This window comes from Dermacentor variabilis, chromosome 1 (genome assembly GCF_050947875.1).
Source record: "Dermacentor variabilis isolate Ectoservices chromosome 1, ASM5094787v1, whole genome shotgun sequence".
Classification (NCBI taxonomy): domain Eukaryota; kingdom Metazoa; phylum Arthropoda; class Arachnida; order Ixodida; family Ixodidae; genus Dermacentor; species Dermacentor variabilis.
In genome coordinates, this window is record NC_134568.1 from 43117869 (window position 1) to 43139048 (window position 21180).

The 21180-nt window shown below is 43.3% G+C and overlaps 1 protein-coding gene across 2 annotated transcripts in view; it reads right to left on the reverse strand.

Moving 5' to 3' along the window:
- Nucleotides 1-21180, reverse strand: part of Tsc1 (tuberous sclerosis 1 protein hamartin) — an 88088-nt gene that overhangs the window by 52682 nt on the left and 14226 nt on the right. For both annotated transcript variants that reach the window (XM_075687025.1, XM_075687019.1), the window contains exons 9-11: nucleotides 17711-17824; nucleotides 9040-9122; nucleotides 8773-8893 (exon numbers count right to left, since the gene is read on the reverse strand). In XM_075687025.1, the coding sequence (XP_075543140.1) occupies nucleotides 8773-8893; nucleotides 9040-9122; nucleotides 17711-17824 (318 nt within the window). The remainder of the gene's footprint in view (nucleotides 1-8772; nucleotides 8894-9039; nucleotides 9123-17710; nucleotides 17825-21180) is intronic.

A 21180-nucleotide genomic window follows, 5' to 3' on the forward strand; every position in this document is an offset into this window, starting at 1 on the left:
CACGCTGCAGATACCCAGCCTGCCAGCTGCGATAGCGATGCACATTTGATGCGGCCCGTTGCCGTTAGCATGTGGTCTTCGTCAGTCAACCAGTCCATGTAATATTTCCGCAGACGATCCTTGAAAGGTTTGTTGATGCAGACATCAAGTGGCTGCAACTGGCCCGTCATGTCGCCCGGTATGACAGCGAGGACCCTGTTCGCTTGGGCGAGCGCAGCCTTCACGTTGTCGGTCAAGTGCCCACGATAACAGTCGATGACAAGGAGCGAGTTCTTTGTCAAAAGGGCTCCTGGACGCTGTCGCCACACAATCTTAACGCACTCTTCCACCATCGCACCTGTCATCCACCCGTTCTCATTTGCCCGCACAATGACATTTCTTGGGAAAGTTTCTTGAGCAGGCAGTGTCTTCCTTTTAAATATCATATAAGGAGGGAGTTTATGTCTATCAGCTGTGCAGCACAGCATCACAGTTGTGCGCTGCTTCTCATAGCCCGTATAGCGCACCTTCACCTGGCACCCTTTTCATTCATGGTGCACGCCACTGGAATATCAAAATACACAGCCGTTTGGTCAGCGTTGCCGATTTGCCCAAGGTTGTAGCCTGCCGCTTCTCTCTTTCGCCACACGTAGGGCTGAACAGCTATCAGCTATTCTTCGAAATCGCTTTGCAGCTTCTGGGTGACTGAAGTGCGATGTCGGAGGCTGAAGCCGAAGTGCTTCATGAATTTCTGAAGCCAGCCCCGGCTGGCTTTGAAATCCTTTGGCGTTAGGCCTCGCTCCCTCAAAAGTTCCCTAGCTTTCGCTCTGAGCACTTCTGTCGTCACTGGAAGGGCAGCTGCTCTCTGCGTCCGAGCAAAGTCGGCCAAAACTGTCTCCACTTCGTGGTGATGGCCTTTTTTTGGTCCGCTAAATGCCATCCTCGTTGCGGCGCACGCAAAAAGCTGCTGTCGTTGTCCCCTCCAATGATGGACGTTTTTCTCGTCGACGCCAAAGTCCCGCCCGGCTTGAAGGTTTGACAATGCCTCTGCGGCTATCACAACTTTTCGATTGAAAGCGTCACTCTAGTGGCATCTCCTTCTTGGTGCCATCGTGATAACACCGCGCCACACACCGATACGGCCGACATGACACAGGTCAAAATGGTGACCTCACTTGTGTAGGGTTGGCTACTGGCACAGCTAGTAGAGGCTGCGATAGCGACTTTTCTAGATGGCGCTAGCTATGCACCATATTTAGCAGTTTCAATGAAAAACTGGCGCGTTTTTTAAAATCCTCGAATCTAAGCCGACCCTAGAGTTTGGAATATGATTATTTGAAAAAAAAAAAAAAACTATCGGCCTAGATTCGAATAAATACGGTATTCAAAATGGCAAGTGCCATCTACTGACTTGTTGCAAAGCACCATCTGCCATCTTGTTGAAGTAGTGGCAAAATAAAACTGCTCGCTCAACAGCACAAGGACATGCATAGCTGCTGCCTTCACTCTTGTTCTGCGGTATCCTCCCACTGCTGTTCGCTGCTATAAGTGATGCAATAGCTAATTGGGTAGACAAAACAGCCACGTATCCCACAAGACATAATTAACCTTGGCGAGTGCAAATGCACAAAACAAATACGGCCAACAAACATTACAAAACAGGTTACCCAGAGAACTGAATACATTACATAAGAACAAGCTTAATTTGAAGAGTATAAGTTTCAAACAATTATGCATTTATTTCAGACCCCCTTAAACTATTTTATAGATTTTTTACCCCTTCATAATACTATGCATGTGACATTACATTTTGTTATCAGTGTTTTTTTGTTGCTGTAAATGTAAAATGCTTCCTTTCTAAACAGTCGCAACTTATTCATTATGTACCTTAGCATTGTTAATACAGTCTACGCTCGTTACAACAGACCCGCGTACAACAGGCTTTCGGATATAACGGACCATATTTCAGCCTTAGTTTGTTCTATCTATTTTATTAATGCAACGAAGTTCGCTTTCAACGGACCGTGCTACAACGGACTACTGGCTACAGCAGATGAAATTAGCAGCATTTGTTGTCAAAATCGGTAGTATAAAACAGACTTTTGCTGTGTCACGACACAGGCTGGCAACTGACTTGCGAGGATCAGCCAACGATGATCGCCACTCAATATCTTGCGCGAAGGGAGGGAGCGAGGAAAGCGGGGCAGAAGCGCATAGTCTTTCGCACGCGAGGCACAGGGGGTAGGCGAGGGAAAGAGGGGGGTTGTGCTCCGGTGGCTGCTGTTAACCCCGTGGCCGTGCCTGCTTGAAAGCGATCTGCGATGTGGACAAAGTGCGCGCCAACGCAGGCACTGTATCTTGAAAGCGGTCTGCATGTCAACAAAGTGCGTGCCCACGCAGGCCTCATCTTCAAAGCGATCTGCAATGTGGACAAAGTGTGCCCAGTGCCGGTAGCTTCGTATGTGCTGTGCTTTCGATGTTTGGTTCACGTTGAAGCGAGAGACAGCATGAAGGTCAATTCACTTGCCGCCGCTGCTGCGCTTATCTTGCTTAATTTGATATCCCAATCAATGCTTTGCCTTTCGGGTGAAACTGCGGCTTTTTTGTTTGTTTTTTACTTGGGACGTTCGTCATTCACTCTGTGCAATAAAGTTGTTAGACTTCTCGACGAAAGTTTCGGACGTGAGGCATTCGATACTACGGATTTCAGATAAAACAGTTTTTTTTGTCGGATTATCAGGGTTCGTCGTAACGAGAGTCGACTGTATACGTTTCTGCAAGCTTGCTACTGTTTGAGTACATGGCATCATGCAGCTGCGCAGCGGCTATTTATGGGGAGTGTGGCTTCGTTGTGCTGTTGATCTCAACAGCCTTTTCTCTGGTCTCCAGTATTATGTATGTTGCCTATGATGCAAATAAATTTATTTATTATTACTATTTATTAATAAATCACTGGACATCCATGCATGTGCACCAGCAGTGCACACAACAAAATGAGCAAATAAAATAAAATTCACATGCTAAACAATGGCCGGTGCTGATGACGCTGCAGATCGAGTGCTGCTGCTAGCACGTATAGCATGTAATTTACATATCAGTTTCCCCCCTTTTACTGTGACTAGCACCAATACTCCCCTCCCCCCCACGAAAAAAAGGTAGATTTCTGTATAACTTTTCATCGCGTCGACGCGTCGAAGTTTGTGCTCAATATAAAAAATTTATTGAGAAATGTCTGTTTAGGCTACTACAGCAACTATTTTTTTTAAATATTGAAAGGATTGTTCCATTATAGATCTCTTGCATAATGCCAACAACTCTGTGCCCACAGTCGCTTCCTAGCACCACTGTGAAAGGTAGGCGTGCAGGTCAATGTAGAATGTGCACAGGATGTTTGTCCACGCGAGCTCTGTTACAGGCCATGCCAATTGTCTGTCCATTTTTTACACCAGCTGTAAGAGTTAAAGCGGAACCCCGGTTATATGCCCCCGGTTTTGAGACGACCTGGGTTTTATGACAGATTACCACAGTCCCGGCGAAGTCCCCACAGAAGCAATGCATTAAAAACCCCGGTTATCCGACGCAATTTTACGCCTGACCCGCATTATACGACGACCCTCGCGAAGCGCGGGACGGAACGGCGGACGAAAGAAAAGTGCCGTGGGTCTCTTTCCTCGTTCCATCTCTCTGCATGCGGAGCGCTTGACACCGCTCGACCGGTTCACTTCAGCACAGCTTTCTTTCCTGCCTCATCTCATCATTTGTTTCTCTCTCCCCCACCAGCAGCTGCCCGCGACGCCCGCTGTGCTGAAATAGCGCCTTTTTTTCTCCACAATCGCTTTCTCCTCTCTTCTCGGTGGCGTCGCCTCTTGTCGCGTTAGGGAAGCGTTTACCTCCCCCCACCAGCAGCTGCCCGCGACGCCCGCTGTGCTGAAATAGCGCCTTTTCTTCTCCACAATCGCTTTCTTCCTCTCTTCTTGGTGGCGTCGCCTCTTGTCGCGTTGGAGAAGCGTTTCCCTCTCCCCCCACCAGCAGCTGCCCACGACGCCTGCTGTGCTGAAATAGTGCCTTTTCTTTTCCAGAATCACTTTCTCCCTCTCTACTCGGCGGCGTCGCCTCTCATTGTGTTGGGGAAGCGTTTCTCTGCTTCCAGTTTCCCAGCAACAGATCGCCAACAAGGTAGTGCGGAGACGCCTAGGTTTATCGCACGTGTTCTTCGTCGTATTCCTAGCGACCAGCGTTCAGCGGAGGTTTTGAGTTGTGTGGAGTAACGCAACGCACAATGTCCCGAAAGCGGACAGTTCTGTTGCTCGGCGATAAGCTGAATGTTATGGAGGAAGCGGAAAAGCGGCATGGCGCTACGAAAGCCAGCATTGCCCGGGACCTTAAGATACCCGAATCTTCGCTTGAGATGATCCTGGCAAACAAAGCGGTGATATTGCAGAATGTCAGCAAGTTCGGGCTCAAGCGGAAAGCGGCAAAAGAAGGACAGCATGAGAAGTTAGAAAAAGTTCTCGTCGAGTGGCTGCATCAAGCATGGAGCTCTGAGATCAACGTTGACGGCGCCATTCTAAAAGAAAAGGCGGACCTTGTGGCATTGCGTCTGGGCATCGACGACTTTCAGGCATTGAACGGGTGGCTGGATCGCTTTAAAAAACGAAACAGGATTGTGTACAGCCACTCCTGTGGATAAAGCACTTCCGCGGACGTTTCCACGGTGAACGAGTGGATGGAGTCGCTGCCGGAGATGATTGCTTCATACAAGCCCTGCGACATTTTCAAAGCTGATGAGAGCGGTATTTTTTACTATATGCAGCCAGAGCAAACCCTTGCGTTTAAGGGTGACAGCTGTAATGGTGGCAAGTGTAGCAAAGAGCGTGTGATGGCACTATTCTGTGCTAACGAGGATGGTTCCGAGAGGCTGCCCGTGCTCGTTGGTAAGTTTACAAAGCCACGGTGCTTTAAGAACTTGAAGACGCTGCCCTGCAGCTACAACTTAAACAAAAAGGTGTGGATGACGTCTTCGCTCTTCAGTAATTTTTTGCAGCAGCTGGATAACAAAATGGGTGCTAAGGTGAGGAAAATATAGCTTTTCGTGCACAACGCACCGTGCCACCCACCCAATACGTCCAGACCTGAGGAACATAAAGGTTGTTTTTTTCCCGTTCAACTGCACAAGCCAGCTGCAGCTGCTGGATTCCGGCATCATTAAGTGTGCCAAGCAAGGGTACTGGAAGCGGTTAGTGCAGCGTCGGCTGGTGGATATGAGCGCAGCGAATCAAAAAAAAAAGATCACTGTGCTTGATGCCATGCATTTTATTGCCAGTTCGTGGAATGCAGTGTCGCAAAGCACAATCGCTAACTCGTTCAAGCACTATGGCTTTAAGCGAGAGACTGCCTCCTCTGCTGGGTGACGCAACAACCTCCATGCCGCTCGAGGCCGATGCAGGCTTCGCCGACGACGATTTCGAGGGTTTAAACCTCACCACGACCTTCGCCGAGTACGTGGAGGCCGACAACAACATTGCGATCTGCGGCGAGGTGTCGTTGAATGACGCCATTGAGGAGGCTTCGCCTAGTGCCGACACAGCTGCGACATCGGACGAGGACAACGACGACGCCACAGATGCCGTGCCTGTGCCTACCACGTTCGCCGAGGTGCTACAGCACATAGACGGCATCCGGAACTTCATCTTTTCACGTGAAGCCGCAGAGGACCTCCTTTTGGACGTTGCCCAACTCGAGCGAAAGCTCTTGGTTCATGGACCAAAGAAGGTCCGTGAACCAAGAGCTTACCGACTTTTTAAAAATTTGCGTTGGCTGGTGGGAATCGTGGCAGTGGAGTGCTGTAAAGGTTTGTTTGAATAAAGCATGATTGGTACCTGTACTGCAGCATTAATTCTTATCACATTTATTTTTTTGGTAATTTGTGTTTCCAAGCCCTGCAGAGTATGTTAGTAGTTTACATTGAAGTTTCTCGTAAATCCGTCACGCGAAATAAGTAGTATTCTTATAGGCATAATTTATGTTCGGATTTTACGACGCCCGCATTTTACGAGGCTTTTTCGTGGTCCCAAGAAAGTTGTACGATCGAGGTTCCACTGTAAGTGCACTAATAGAGATGTATACAGCACACACATGGCTAGTTATCCATTTTTTGCATTCATGAGTGACAGTGGCGCCGTAAGCTACACGTTATTCGTCTGAAGCCATGTAGGTGACAGCAGTCACGTCTTTTGAGGCAATGATGATATACAGGGCATTGGGGGCTGCAACAAGCTGACCCAATTGTATGGCCAAATACTCGAACACTTGCAAGGCTGCAACAGAGACAGCACTGGATTGCTACACCAGTACCTAAGATATTGCAGCTTGCCACACTTCTTTTTTCATGCAATTTGCTCTGATGGAATAAGGAATGACGTTAGACTGAACCAAAGTGGAAGCTCCAGCAGTTAAAGCCCCTTCAAGTCACTGCTTTCGCACTGTAGTGTGTCAATGATGCCTTCGTGGCACTAATGTGGGAACATGCCAAGATGTATTCTATCTATCCTTTTGCGGGGAGAACCAAGCTTGCATTCACAAGTATGTGTCATGCAGCGAAAATGCTATGTGTGTGTCAGAACCCTGCAGCAACTCAATGCGATCTGTAGCACAGCCCGCACGGCTCAAAAGCTTCTTATGTGGCTCCTGAGGTCGCTTGCAAGTCTGCCCTTCACGGTGGCAGTGGGAATCCAATGTGCGCACAGGGTTTTTGTCATTTTTCAAAAGACCTATAACAGCACACTTTGAAAATTTTAAGCCTTTCATCCACTAAATTATCTTCTGCAATGGAAATAAAAAAACTTTGTGGGTGTTGCAGCCCACATTTTGCACCAAAATTGTTCCAGACCAAGTAAAATTGAAAAAAACTCTGAGAAGACAGTGCAATATCCAGAAAATTGTATTTCAACTTGTACGAAAAAAAAGTAAAAAAGAAAAAAAAAGAAAGAAAATGTGCTTTCACACATTAGTGTAAGTGTGCAGATGGAGCATTTATGATTGCTGTTTATTCCCTCAAAAGTCCAGAAAGCTCAGCAAAGTTCATCAAGGAATGTTATGCCAACCAGGGGAACAAAATGGAAAAGCAGTTACAACATTGGTGTACATTCAATGCTACTGCACCTGTCCACTGCAGCACACCAACAGTAGAGACAGGCAAGGCCTGCGTGCTCCATTCCCTAGGTGTTGCTGCTTCATTACGAAGTGTGTTAAATTGCTGTTGAATTGCACGCGCATTCATTTTCCATACATGACATCTAATCAGCTTTTGCTTACTCATTTTCGGCTCTGGTATCGAGATGCTGCGCTAGTGGGCCTAGCCGCGTGCTTGCAGAGTTGCTCATGTTATTGCATTGTGCTTGCAGCCAGAGCATCTCTGAGCACTGAAGTCCTAAACTTACAGACACAAAAGCAGTGCGAGCATTAAGCAGTGCACAGAATGCAAGTGAGAGTGAGAGAAAACAAGCACAACACCCTATCATGCCAAAATGTGATATGTGCTGTGGTGAATAGAACAAAGAAGTGCACGGAACCAAGTTCCGACATTGAACCTGGTGATCATGTCTGTCTTCTGTTTTCACAACACATGCACGTGCAACCTGACTTCCACAATTTCAGTTCGCACACTCAAGGCAAGAATCCAACACGAAGAGAGCAACCACAGTTCTCATTAATCGCATGCACAGAGATTTTTTATCAGCTCTATTGAACAGCCCTACTATTAACAGATCTCCAATTTTTTACATGCAACATGCTTCCTTACAGATACAAGAAACCTGGGGAACTGCACAGCAAAGAAAAGTTGTTTTAGAGGCTTGACGCGAAAATTTGAGAGCGAACAACCAATTTTCCAGGGCATCTTGCTCAGGTTTGAAGTCCACATGACTTTCAAAAAGAGACTTGATGTAAGCTTCAGTTGCAAAGCAGCACCATTTCATGAATGCCGTTCGTCCGGACATCCAAAGGTGCAAAAACCTGCTGGCATAGCTTCGTTGATTCGCGGCAGCCAAGTGAGACTCACAGTTCATTAATCACGGGACAATGAAGAGTACTGTTCCATTTAAGAGTCCTGAATGGCTGCACAGTAATAACGGTCGAACCTTGCACCATACAGCTGCCTCACAACCTACACTCACCTATGCCTATGCTTGTTACTAAGCCAGATGGCAGATGCAGCCACTGTTTACAATGACTATGCATTTTGAACATTCCCTATTATCCCCTATATTTCTGGAGAAATCTTATATATAATCACACAGTGCTACAGGGAACCAAGACTTTTACGAGAACATATGAAAATTATACACAACTGCTTAAACATAATGAAGCCTTGATTTAACAAAGCCCTCAATTATGAATATGTTAAGTTGTGCTTAGACCTCATTCTTAAAGCAACACCTACCACACAAAGTGACAGATAAACTGGCCTGTTGTAGCTGCCTAGAGGGCATACCCCTGGTGTTAACCAATAAAATGGAATAGTAGCTATGACAGGTGGGCAGAGGTGACATGCGGTCAGCATATACAGCAGCACACAAACATAAAAGTATGATTATAGTCACGTTAATTTGTCTAAACATTAGTTCAGTATTAAAAGAAAGTGAAATGGACCATTTTACTAAAATGTGCAGGTTGCTCAGAGCAACTTTCCCTTTTCCCATTAAAACCATTCAATCAAAACAGCAGAAACACGACACGGTACAACGAAGTGTATGTTCATTATCTCATTCAGGACAACAAATGTTGTTGCCCTACCTTCGCCACCATGCAGCAGTGCCTTGTTTCCAAGATCCCTGAGAGGTATGTCATCCTTGGTGGCAGCTGCAGCGATTCTCGCCATGTCACTTTTTGACTCCACAGTTATCTGCTGCGATGACTGCAGAGCAGCGAATCAGAAGAACAAAAGCAGTAGCAAAAGCTCATTAATGTTTCAAGAAACATTGCAACAAGGCATCAGATGAGACAAGGTATCATACAGAATGACACAATTAAAGAGTAAAAACTGTGCCAACGTTACCATACCTCTGTGCAGCCCGTTTCCTCTGGCGTCGCTTCCACAGCAAGGTCGAGAGGCAAACCAGCCTCTGTGCTCTCATAAGGTTTTTCTTTGAGTAGAAAAAAGAAAAAAGAGTAAGTTGAACAAATTGGTTACTTCTAACTTTGCCCTCTTAGGCATATCAAATGCAAGCTTAAGAGTGAGTAAGAGAACGCTACAAGGCAAACAATGGAAGTCTGATCTTAATAACCTATCTACATTAATTTTTCTTGAATTTCCTACGGACATCAAAACACTACATGACAAAGGAAGCATCCTAGCACTGAGAAAGAACGCAATAAAGAATGTGATGCAAGCAGAACATGCGAGGGTGAGCTTTGGTTTTGCTCGCACTACCATTTGGCCCATATGGCCCACTATATCTTCTAGATTTGCTCAAGCACTTATTCAAAAAAATGTCAAAAGAAAACAAAAACACATGTGACAAACAAACACAGATGAGCTGTAAACAACTCCTTTCGGCAATTTCTGGTAGCTCATGGTATTATGAAATCAACACAAAAAACAAGAGAGGTCAGCCAAGGTGTGCTGTGAAAAATACAATTAAACAAGAGGAAGACAAAAATCCCTCTCACTACCAGGTCTGAAGCTATAAATGAACTGTGCTTTTTGCCCAGAAATAGTCTGATTCATGCATGCACTTGCCGGTTTGTGCATGGCCGGCAGTTACACAAGACTGTGCATCTCTCTCTTTTTTTTAAAGGAGCCTTGAAAAACTTTTCCAACTAATCATAGAATAAAATAGCCTCACTATAAAAGGATCTCATCTCATGAACATCATGGTGCAAACCCTTTTTGAACACTTCAACTATTGAGGAGTTATCGCACCAACTCCTGGTTTTATCTCTCTTTTTGTCTTCACTAGTGCACTGGAAGCTATACAGAGGAGCTCTGCCTTTGGCTCACATGTTCACACCAGCCTCTACGACAGATCGGCAACATTCTTTTTACTATACTGGAAAAGCGTTTCAGAGCCCCTTTAAATTTCATCAGAGAACCAGGGTTGCTTTCACATTCGGTTGCTTTTTATTTCACTCCAATTATTTGGAAGAAGACAAATTAAGCACACTGAGTACTCTGTTGCACGGAAGTTCAGGCCACACAGGTTTATGCACTTTTTCTTTCCTTCGTAGTGGCGCCACGAAAAGCAATAAACAACAGGCGAAATAAATGCAGAGCTTGGTGCCAGCTATCAGCAAATTTTAGCAGCAGTATCCACATGCGAAACAGTGCAGAATGTCCAGGCTCAGCACCACCAGCCACACTTGTATAACTCTCAGGATCGCACCTTTGCATTCAAGAGGGGACTGGATATTTGGCAGAACGGAAGTCGAAATACCACTATATTCGTAACCTTTGTGTTTTTGTGCAATTAAAAAGCCTGCACTCCTTAAATGGCGAGAATGAGGTTTTTAGTTACTCATCCAAGCAGTTTGCGCTAACACTGTATCAGTCCACGTTTAGTATACTGATGACTAGAAGTGGGCGAATATCGAATTGAATATTGAATAGCCAAACGTTGGCGCATATATTTGCAATTGGAATATTTGTTTCAGTATAATTATGTACCACTCCTCTTACTAACTAGTGCAAGAAAGACAGATAACCATCAGGGACAAATGATCAGTTTTAAACACAAGATCCCTAATTGTCATTTAAGGAACTGCATGAATAGGTTTTCAACATCTTTAGCGCCTCGTCACAAACAAGCTTTCCAAGAATGAGTGAGTGGCTGCTGGGTGTGTTCAGGTAAGGACAGGTCTGAGCGGTACCAAGTATTTGTTGTTTTCAGCGAAAATTTTATAAGAGGTGGGCAAATGTCTCTTTAGAAAGGAATCAGCCTTTGTTTTGCAAGATGTAGTGCGGATTTCCAGAAAAAAACATTTTAATTCACTAAAAGTGAAGACAAGCACTTTCGTGCCATGCAGGTTTCACAAATTTGAAGACCTATTACTTGAAAACGAAAACACTGTACGTCGTCAAACATTTTTTCAGCAATTTTACACCATTAGAACTACTGGCCCAAGAAAACTTGATGTTGCAAACAATTTTTGATTTTTTGAAAAATTACCAAAATGCTTTTTAAGCAAGCATTTCTCACCGACTCTGAAATCAGTGGCTTTGTAGGGACATTTTAGCTAAGGTGACGAAGCTAAAACATTTTGCAACAAATCTTTAAAAAGAATTCTTGCAAATTAACACAAGAAATGTGCAGCTACATTAAGTAGTTATTTTGTAATAAAATCCCTATAGCACCAAAACTGCACTAGTGGTAGAAAATGGCCCAATTAAGGGCATTAAAAAAATATTTTCAATGTAGATTTTCATTAAAATTTTACATAATTCCCTCGCAGGAGTGCTAAATCTATTACTGCAAGAACATGTTGCATTATTTTATTTCGAGCTGAAAAATTGGGCCTATTTTTAGAACCCTGTATGGTCATCCCTATGACCTGAAAAGGTAAGACAGAGAAATGCCGACCAAAAATGAAAATGTTTAAAAACTTCAAGACGTTTTGGCTTCGGTACGGAAGCCTTGTTCACAAAAAAGCAGCTCTACGAGGCGTGCTTATCTCCGTTTTAGTGTTGTGACCAAAGCACCTAGTGTGCGCAGGTGGAAGATTGCCATCATTCCTGTTTAGTGTTTTCTTTTTGTAGTCTCCCTATGATCTGTGTAGTTCTAATAAAAAAAATCTAAATTACATTCATATTGCAATATGAGGTCGTTGTTATTGTGGTAGTAAAGAAAAGTGACTAAGATTGCATCTTATTTTGCCTCTGCTGATCCACAAAGTCAGTTGAACTTGGGTTTTTCAGGGCTCCTGTATCCGTATTTTTCTTAGAGTATGCTGAGGTAGCAAGCATGCGAGAGCGCACACAGTGAACTGTTTAAGGCTGGTCTGGAGAAACTACTTCTGGCACTGCTCTCTTATTACACCTGCAATGCTCACACTTTATGTGGCCGATGCACTCGCCTAGCGCGAAAGTGCGATGATGCCGCTGCAGTGGTCAAGTCAGCTTGGTGCGTTCAAATAAGGACAGTAGCAAAGGGGCCCCAAATATTTTTACATTAGGCGCAAAAACACTTTGACATAATACAACCAATACTATATTCCAACATACATTTGTTTTCACACAGAAAAAATCTTAAGTGAGACAAAGTGAAAAAATTTTTGCTATCGAGTCACAAAATGTTGCAACTAAAAAAGCGTATCGAATTGAGAATACTGTTTCCTACACATTCATTGCTTTATTCTACATTTTACAACCTCTCACAGCATTAAGGTGAATTGAGTTTAATTTGTCATATCATGGCACGGACAAAAATGAAAAAACTTCTTTTGTAGTAACAGGGCAAGAATTGCATAGGTGTCAGGCTGGTGCAAGCAAATCAGTCATTCTATATGCGGAAGAACGTAAAATCTGACCAAGAAAATTCCTTATGCGCTACACGGTGTGCCTGCACAGATTGGAGGAAGCTGCGAATGCGCAGTTTGCACAACTTACTTCGAAAATGCCTATTTGTTCCTGCATACCAGGGCCCCACCCTTTTGCTTCATGAGCACGAATTATGCATTAGGAAGTATTTTAAGCATTGACCTTGCAGTGCCTATTATTTCTGTCCATTATGCCTACATATGCTTGTTCTTGCTTTTAGAACCTGAAAATGCTTTTTTGGGGTGCTCTTTTGTTTCAAAAGCACATTCAGTTACTTCACACAAGGCCTGGCAGCACTGGCAGCACTGGCAGATGCTGTTGCTAATGACAATGAACCCGGCAATGTGATCTAGCAAATAAGCACTTGTGTTGTCAACATTAGTTGAGCTTTTGAAGGCCTCTCAACATCTGCTTACTGGGCATGAATAACACAAATGGTAATTACATGCCAAAGTCCTAAACCTTAAACAGTGGTTCTTACACTGCCATACAATATCCTCCCACCCTCCTTATCAACCCAAGCTGTGAATGATATATTGGTAAATCTCTATTAGCCTCGTCATAGCTCCTGAACAACCACTTACCGCAATAATGATTCAGGCTGCCTGCACATTATTGGCACCAATTCCAGCCGTGAAATTCATTGCATCAGAAATAAAATTAAAATAAGTACACCGTTGACCTTGACAAGTGCCCCAGTAGTTGAGCAGTGAAGCGGATACCTTAGTCTACGTCTTATATTTGTATTAGTAACAAAATATAGCAACATAATTTTGGAGGAAACTGATCACAAGATATGAACCTCATGAAGTTTTACAGAAACTGGTTATGATATTTTGTTATTTAAAGGACCGAAAATTGGCAATATTCTGACTTGGAAATTTTTTTTACCATTTGCCATGCAGTTCCAAGAAACAACAATAAACTGGTCAACACACTCTTCTGTAAGTTGTGTAGAACATAATGAACAATGGAGCAAAATATTTCTGGAGTTAAACCCATTGATCCAAAGTACCATATAAAAAAAAAGCCGAAATAAGCTCCTAATTTTTCCTTGCCTATCAACTCTTTCCCTACTGCGCCCATTTGGCATCGTTAGCCCGCTATCGATGGTTTGAAAGCCACTTTTGAGACCTTCCACGCTGCTCATGGACACACTGCGCTATTGGGCATGAAGGAGCAGAACATTCTAAGCAGTTTGCTTTTTTTCCCACCAAGCGGTGATTTTTGAATGCGCTCCGAAGTTTTTGCGAGTGTCAGAGGAGAGAGGGAAAATGACTATCTGCTATTGATGGCTTGAAACGCCCCTTTCGAGACCTTCTGCATCGCTCACGGACACTCTGGGCCATTGTGCGTGAAGGAGGAGAACAATATTTTTGTTTTCTAAGTAGTTTGCTTTTTTCGTACAACACATTCATTTTTTAATGCGCTCGAAGTTCCGTTATCATCAAAGTAGGAAGCAAAAATGGCCGCCTCCAGAAGCGACGCATGTGCTACGAAAGACCACAGATCTCGCGATTCCGCTGCGTCTGCAGCCAATTTTATTGACGGGCTAAGGAGCAGCGAGTCTGAGGATGCTGCCTTTTCGTCGGACTTTGACTCTGAGAGCGATGATGACACAAACCAGCCCAAAAGATCGGCAGCCCGGCAGGCCCAACTGTAGTGCTTGCAGTTAAATTTTTGTACATAGTTGAATACCTGTTCAATTAAAAAGTGATTTTATCGGAGATAGTGCCTATTAGAGGGCAATACATTATGTATATCTCACAATTTTTGTTACATTTCTTTTCTTAGTAGATACAAGCATGTCTTTAAAAACTTTGTTCAATTTTATCCCACAATTTTGATTCTGGCAATTATGTCTTTCTTATGACATACATCCCTTTAATGAAACTTTTATGCGTAAAAAAGTACATTCATTCTGCTTTTTATTTATGTATTACATAAATTATTAAGTGCAGTAATTCCTTGAGGAAAAAAAAAATCTGGCGTAACCTACAAAAAAAAAAAACATTTTCCATATGGTAGGGAAAAGCTGAAGAGGCCTTTCTTTTCCTATTCCGCGAACTCAACTCATCTTAACTCCATGAGAGAGATTGTGTAGATTTAGAGTACAATGTTTAATGTGTAGAAAACAGCATTCTATATTACTATGCGCTTTTTGAGTTGCAACATTCTGCAACTGGATAATGATATTTTTGCTATTTGTCTCACTCAAGCCTTTTTCTCTGTGAAATAAATGTGTATGTTGGAAAAGTAGTATTGGCTCCACTGTCTGAAACTATTTGGGAGCCCTTTTGAGACTGTCCTTATCTGAACAAACCCAGCCGACTCCTCCACAGTAGTGGCATCATCACGCTTTCCTATTAGGCTAGTGCATCAGTCATATAAACACATAGCAGCTGTAGTAAGAGGGCAGTGCCAGAAGTAGTTTCTCTAGACCAGTCTTGAACAGCTTGCTATGCGCGCTTTCGTGTGCTTGCTACCTTAACATACTGTAGGGAAAAAATACTGATACAGGAGCCCTGAAAACCAGACCTCAACTAATTTCATGGTTCAGCAGAGGCAGAAAAAGACAATCTGAGTCACTTTTCTTTACTACCATAAAAATAATGAGCTCAGATTGCAATATGAATGTAATTTCACTTTTTTTTTTATTAGGCCTGCACAGATCACAGGGATGGCGACCATGCAGGGTTCTACAAATAGGCTCAATTTTTCCGCTTGAAATAAAATAGTGCAACGTTTTTGCAGTACTAGATTTATCAGCCCTGCGAGGGAATTCTGTAAAATTTTAATGAAAACTGACAATGATTGGTTTTTTTTTAATGCCCTTAAATGGGCCAATTTGAGCTACTTGGGACAGTAGTTTCTAATGGTGTAACATTACCATAAAAAGCTTGGCGGTGTACAATGTCTTAGTTTTTGAGTGAAAGGTCTTCAAATTTATGAAACCCTCAAGTTGCATAAGTGCTCGTCTTCACCTTTAGTGAATTACCTCTTTTGTTTTTTTTTTTAAAGAAAATCCGTGCTGCTTCTTGCATAACAATGGCTGATGGATACTGTTCAGATAAGTTCGGCCAGGCATGCCCGGGTGACCCTTGTCAATTTCTATCAAAAATATGTATTTTGTTGCCCAAGTGCCAAGAAAACAAGATCAATCTTAGTTTTGTGAGAAGAAAGTGTCTTTACGAATAAAAATATGGAGGCACCCAATAGTCAGAAGCATTTATAACGAATTTTGCCGAATCCCTAGATGGTTTAAATTAGTGAGTTTGCATCTAATATTGTACTTTAGCTGTTAGATTCTGTAGGCCCCAGCAACAGCAAGGTGGCCAATAGATGTCTTGCAATTTGGAAAACATCTTTGACACTTTTATGAGTATGCAAAGGGCTAAATTGACACTAAAGAGAAAAATAAATTGAGCTGCATTCGTGTCAGCAAATTACACTTCTACAACACAACTAGAGCAACTTCCAATGTGAGAGGAAGCTTGATAAGCCAGAAAAGCCACTAAAGACAGGTCAGGCCACCACCTTGAAGATTCTTGACCAGTTTGCTGCAACATCATAGATCTTGATGGCATCTGCTTGGGCCCATTTAATTTATTGGTAAACATGGACTACATTGTTTGTAAGATAGCCATAGACTGAACTGAGCAAGTTTCAAGATAGTTCACTAAGCTTCAACAGAAAATAATTTGAAATCCTTAAAGGGACCCTGAAAGGATTTTGCACTTTTGTACAAACATACTAAGATGTTAGGGTAGGTCCTTTTGATCATTATTTGATGCAGTTAAGTGCTCCGCGTAAAGCCTGCAATTTATTACAAGGCTTTAAAAATGTACATTGCTACTGATCGCAGCACATCACTCTGCTGAAATTTTAGTCGCCCCTGACCATTTGACGCAAGCTGCCCTAATGACGCCAGTAGGGAGAGCTATCCGATTGGCTGCCCAGGGCGCGTCATCGATAATTTTTCTAACTTTATGGTGAACAAATGTTGTTCGTAATCGTTGGAATGTTAGTTAATCTGTTTCTATAAAAAGAAAGTAACAGAAAGAGAATGCACAAGGACAATTTCTCACTAGACTTAAGCACTTCTGCCACAAAGCAGGTGTTGTCTACTTGTCTTGCAACATGCTCCGTGTTGACGAGAGCTCCGCCGTCAGTGTCAGGTGCAGCCACCTGGTGGCAAGAGCTCAACCAAACACTGTAGCTGTAACGAAGTGTATTCCACTTTGCTGCTGATGTAAATTTTCTTCAGGAGTGTAATCATGAACAAATTGTTTTCGTAAATGTTTAACAGGTTTTACACTTGGTTAGAGCAATATTAGCTCTTTATTTGGCTGGTTAAGCTCAGCGCCACCAGGTGGCTGGACCTTGCAGATCGATCAGGCCGCTCACGTACGTCTACGCTAAAGCTCCTTCATCAGCTTGAGTTTATGCCTCCACCCATCTGTTGAAACGCCCAGCTCGCCTGTAGTTACCGGAATACTGGACACGCTCGGCACTGCGATAGAATGCTCGCAACAAACGCACGCTGCTTCGATAACTCTCGCTTAGGGTCGACTGCCAGGTGGCTGGCGGAGAGGTTGAAGAGGCTTCATGCGCTTGCTCCCAGACAATTGGAAGTAGACGACACGACGTGCCATCATGACGCAGAGCCAGTGAAGGTGGAGCTTAGCCCCAATCACTTGGCGAACGAGTTGAGGAGAAAATGCATGGCTATGGAGGAGGGTAACTTGTCATTTTCCGTAGCTCTCTTAATATGAGACACTTCACACAAATTGTAGTGCGAATTATTTAATGTAGCTGCACTCTACGAGTCTACAAAATTTGTCTGAACCATTTCAGGGACTCTTTAGCATCACAGTGACGTATAGGCACCGACATTTTCGTGCGAAATTAAAAAAAATAACAATTTTGACCTTCATTCTTTCTAATAATAATCAACCTATTACTGCAAAATTATTGAAAACAGTTTCAAAATAACACTTTACCACTATAAATTGAGTGCGTTTCCTTGGCATCCTTTCATTGAAGACAAAAAATTTCAGACAAACTTGACTGGATATCACTAGAAATACAACACACTCAGACCTTGCAACAGTAAGCGATGGATGACAAAAAGGAACACCGAGGTGCTGATTCACAGCAATCAAGTGTGTCCTGGCAATGTCTGAACTTTGCACTTACCGCATGACAATGACCTAGAGTACCCTACAGTTCTCCAGGCAGGAGCAAGGCCACAGGCCTCTACAGGACTCCAGCAAGGCGTTGAAACTACCGAAGATGCCACAATAGCCTCCCCTGTAAACAAACGCACAGATGTGGCAAAAGCAGGAGCAGACGTGCTAGCTGATGCTCAGAGCCAGTATGCCTCCACATAGGAAAACAGGATTCTAGCCGTAGCCTTGTTTTGTTTGCCAACCTACAACCTTATTTCCAACGGACCATGCAGGTCAGGGTCATCTGTTTACCTTAAAAGGGTACTGAGATGACATTTCCTAAATGTCCTTTTTAGTTTGTTTTTTGCTTGAAGTGAAGGTCAAAACCCTCTAAACCCTAACAAAAAATACTGCCAAGCTTCATTGATGAACTCGAGCGCACACTAAAGATGGACACAGGCAAAGTTAAAAAGTGCTGTTAACCAACTCTGCCTGTGTTCCTCACCTGTTATGTGCACTGCAGTTCAAGAATGGATTACAACCAATTGTCCAACTTTCACTCCTACTGCCTAGCTTCAAAGGTGCCCTAGGTAATTTACAAAATAACATTTGTTTCTGTGAATCAGCTTTGTTTTTGGTATCCAAGAGGTGGATGCGTCACGACTTCATGATACACTTACTCACTCTATTCCTGTGATCACTGCCGGTTGCCACATGTGAATGCAGCCAGAAGAAACATGCACATCACTCTCGCTTATTCTTCACGAGCAATGTCGCCATACCTAGCCATACACAATGTCAACAAATTTTGCTCTTTGTCATCCGATCACGATAATGTCAGCAATGCCAGGTCCGGCATTCCGAGGTTAACTTCAGTACCGAATTATGTTACTTCCTAACCATTTCTCAACCTTTGCACTTGCCAAGTCATCCTTTTACGTGTGAGAAGCATGCAGCAGAGTTTATACAGCCTCGACATTATGTGTCGGTCCTCCTTTGCAGAGCACTGAATACAAGTTTAAAATGAGGAAAGCACGGTCATTGCATGCCCACTTCCAGTCAGTCATTGGTTCACATATTGTTGAGTGAGTGGCAGCATTCTTGCTCATTTGGTATCTTATGACGCGCCAGGCTGCTTCCTTGATTGTGCCTAGGCCATCAGATATGACATCCCGCCTACCACAGCAACACAGGTGGACAGGGCAGTCATTGTAATGAGACACAGCTTTAAGGTAGCAATCAAACATGCTAATGAATGTGTGTCAGTGTCTTTGTTATACTAGAGCAAGCTATAGTTGAACATCAATATTATGAATATATGTATAATTATCAGATATAACAAAGTAAATCTAAGTGCTAATTGTTGATATCAGCATGTAAAGAATATATGGGGTATGTTATTTAATCGTTAACAGAAGTTCTAAAAATCTTCTGTGACATGTAACAATTATATTTCTTGAGCTAGATTAATCTCAGAGGCAGACACTATTTTCACACACAAAAAAAGAAAATGAATATTCGACTAATTAACAAATGTTTGCTAATTAGCTTTCGAACTAATCACTTCATGCCACATGTTGCAATTTAAGAATCTTGGCTGGTGGTGACATTTAAAGTCACATCCACTTCAAACCAATTCTGGGGATCACAACAGTTTCATGTTGCGTGTTCCCAAAGTTGGCGACAAAGTGCATTGGTGTTCCGGCCGCCTTAAAGCTTCAATGCATAAAAAGGCATTTTGTTAAAAAGTAAGTAAAACAACTGTGCATTTTTATGGCAAGTTTGACTGCGCTTATCTGAAAACTGGTGCTAGTTTCAAAGTTCATTTCAAGTGGATGCCCCTTGTCAAATTAGCTGCTTCAATTCGTGTATTGCTACATGTGCAGCAATATAATTAGTAGAAAAGATATTTATTGAAACTTTGCTAATTTGTCAATTATGCAAATTGATTTCCAACGCAAGCAATACACACCTCTTCGAGCACTACAGCTCAATAGGTACATTTGTGTAAATGCCACAGGAAATCTTAAAAATTCTGTTAACATTGCAAAACCTGGTATGCTTATAGCTAGAGACTGGATTAAAGAAAAACGCCTATTCATTCCTGTGCCCCAGGGCACCACCCTTTTGCTGTATGGTACAAATTATGGATTAGGAAGTAATTTAAGTATGGACTTTGCAGTGCCTATAAATGCGTATTTGTCGATTACCCCTACATATGCCTGTTCTTGCTTGTAGCACCTGAAGATGTTTCTTTGGGGTGCACTTTGTTCCAAAGCACATTCAGTTACTTCTTTCCACAAGGCTTGGAAGCATTGGCAGATGCTGTTGCTAATGGCAATGCACCTGGCTATGTGACCTAGCAAATAAGTGCTTCTGCTGTCACTATTAGTTGAGCTTTTAAAGGCCTCTCACCATCTGCTCGACACTTATCAGCAATGCCAGAGAAAAAAATCACCAAAGGACACTCAACTCCACGTTACACTGCCGGTGAGGATTTGAGAGAAAAGATGCAGAATTTTGAAAGGTATACTGTATACTGTAGCTTGAAAAGATTTGACAGTAGATTGTGCTGTGCATGTGTTATAAGCTTTGTCCACCAAACACTAGAAACCTGTTAGGTTTATGGTTAACTGTAGTTTCATGGCGAAGCACCAATTGCGATAGCAAGTTAGTAGATAGCTGTATAAAGTAAGGATAGTAGTTTTATTGGCCATATAAACTTGTAAACATTCGCTTATTAACTAAATTAACAATGATAAAATGTGCGAGCGTGACTCAACGAGGACATAGAAAGAAACAGACACAAGGAGACAGCGCTGTCTTTGTGTGTCTGGTTCTTTCTAAGTCCTTGTTCAGTCGCGCATACACATTCTATCATGGATTCAAACCAACTAGCCCGTCGACGTGTCTTAACTAAGTTAACCAGCACAGTGTTGCACGCACACAGGTAAATAAGAACACACATTGCTCGATGACCACGGAAACTGTCTGTGAAACGCTGGAGTTAGGAATTGCGGTAGCAACCGCGAGCCAATTGACCTCCGTGCATCTGTCGCTCAATGCGTACGAAACGTGGAAAGCACAGTGCATACGAAGCTAACGACAGTAAGCGACACTACAAACATCGCAGATCACTTTGAAGATGAGGCCTGTGTGGGCGCGCACTTTAGGGACGTTGCAGACTGCTTTGAGGACACACGAATGCCGGCAATGCGTCCCTACAGTGTCCGCCCAAGGCGTCTACCACAGCGTCCGCGATTCGCGTGGCCAACGCTGTAGTAGACACCGCGGTTGTGTCCACTCTGTACGGAGCGGCGGGCGAGGAGAACATTGAGGCACCGTAGCAGCCGCCTGAGAAGAACGCTCCTCCTCTGTTGCCTCACCCCCCTGCCTCAAGCGCCACAGGAGTGGGCACACATCCGGGCCATGTTCCTCGCTCGTGCATGTGAGATTGAACCGCGTTCGCCGGCTCACCCTCACACGCTTTCACTCATA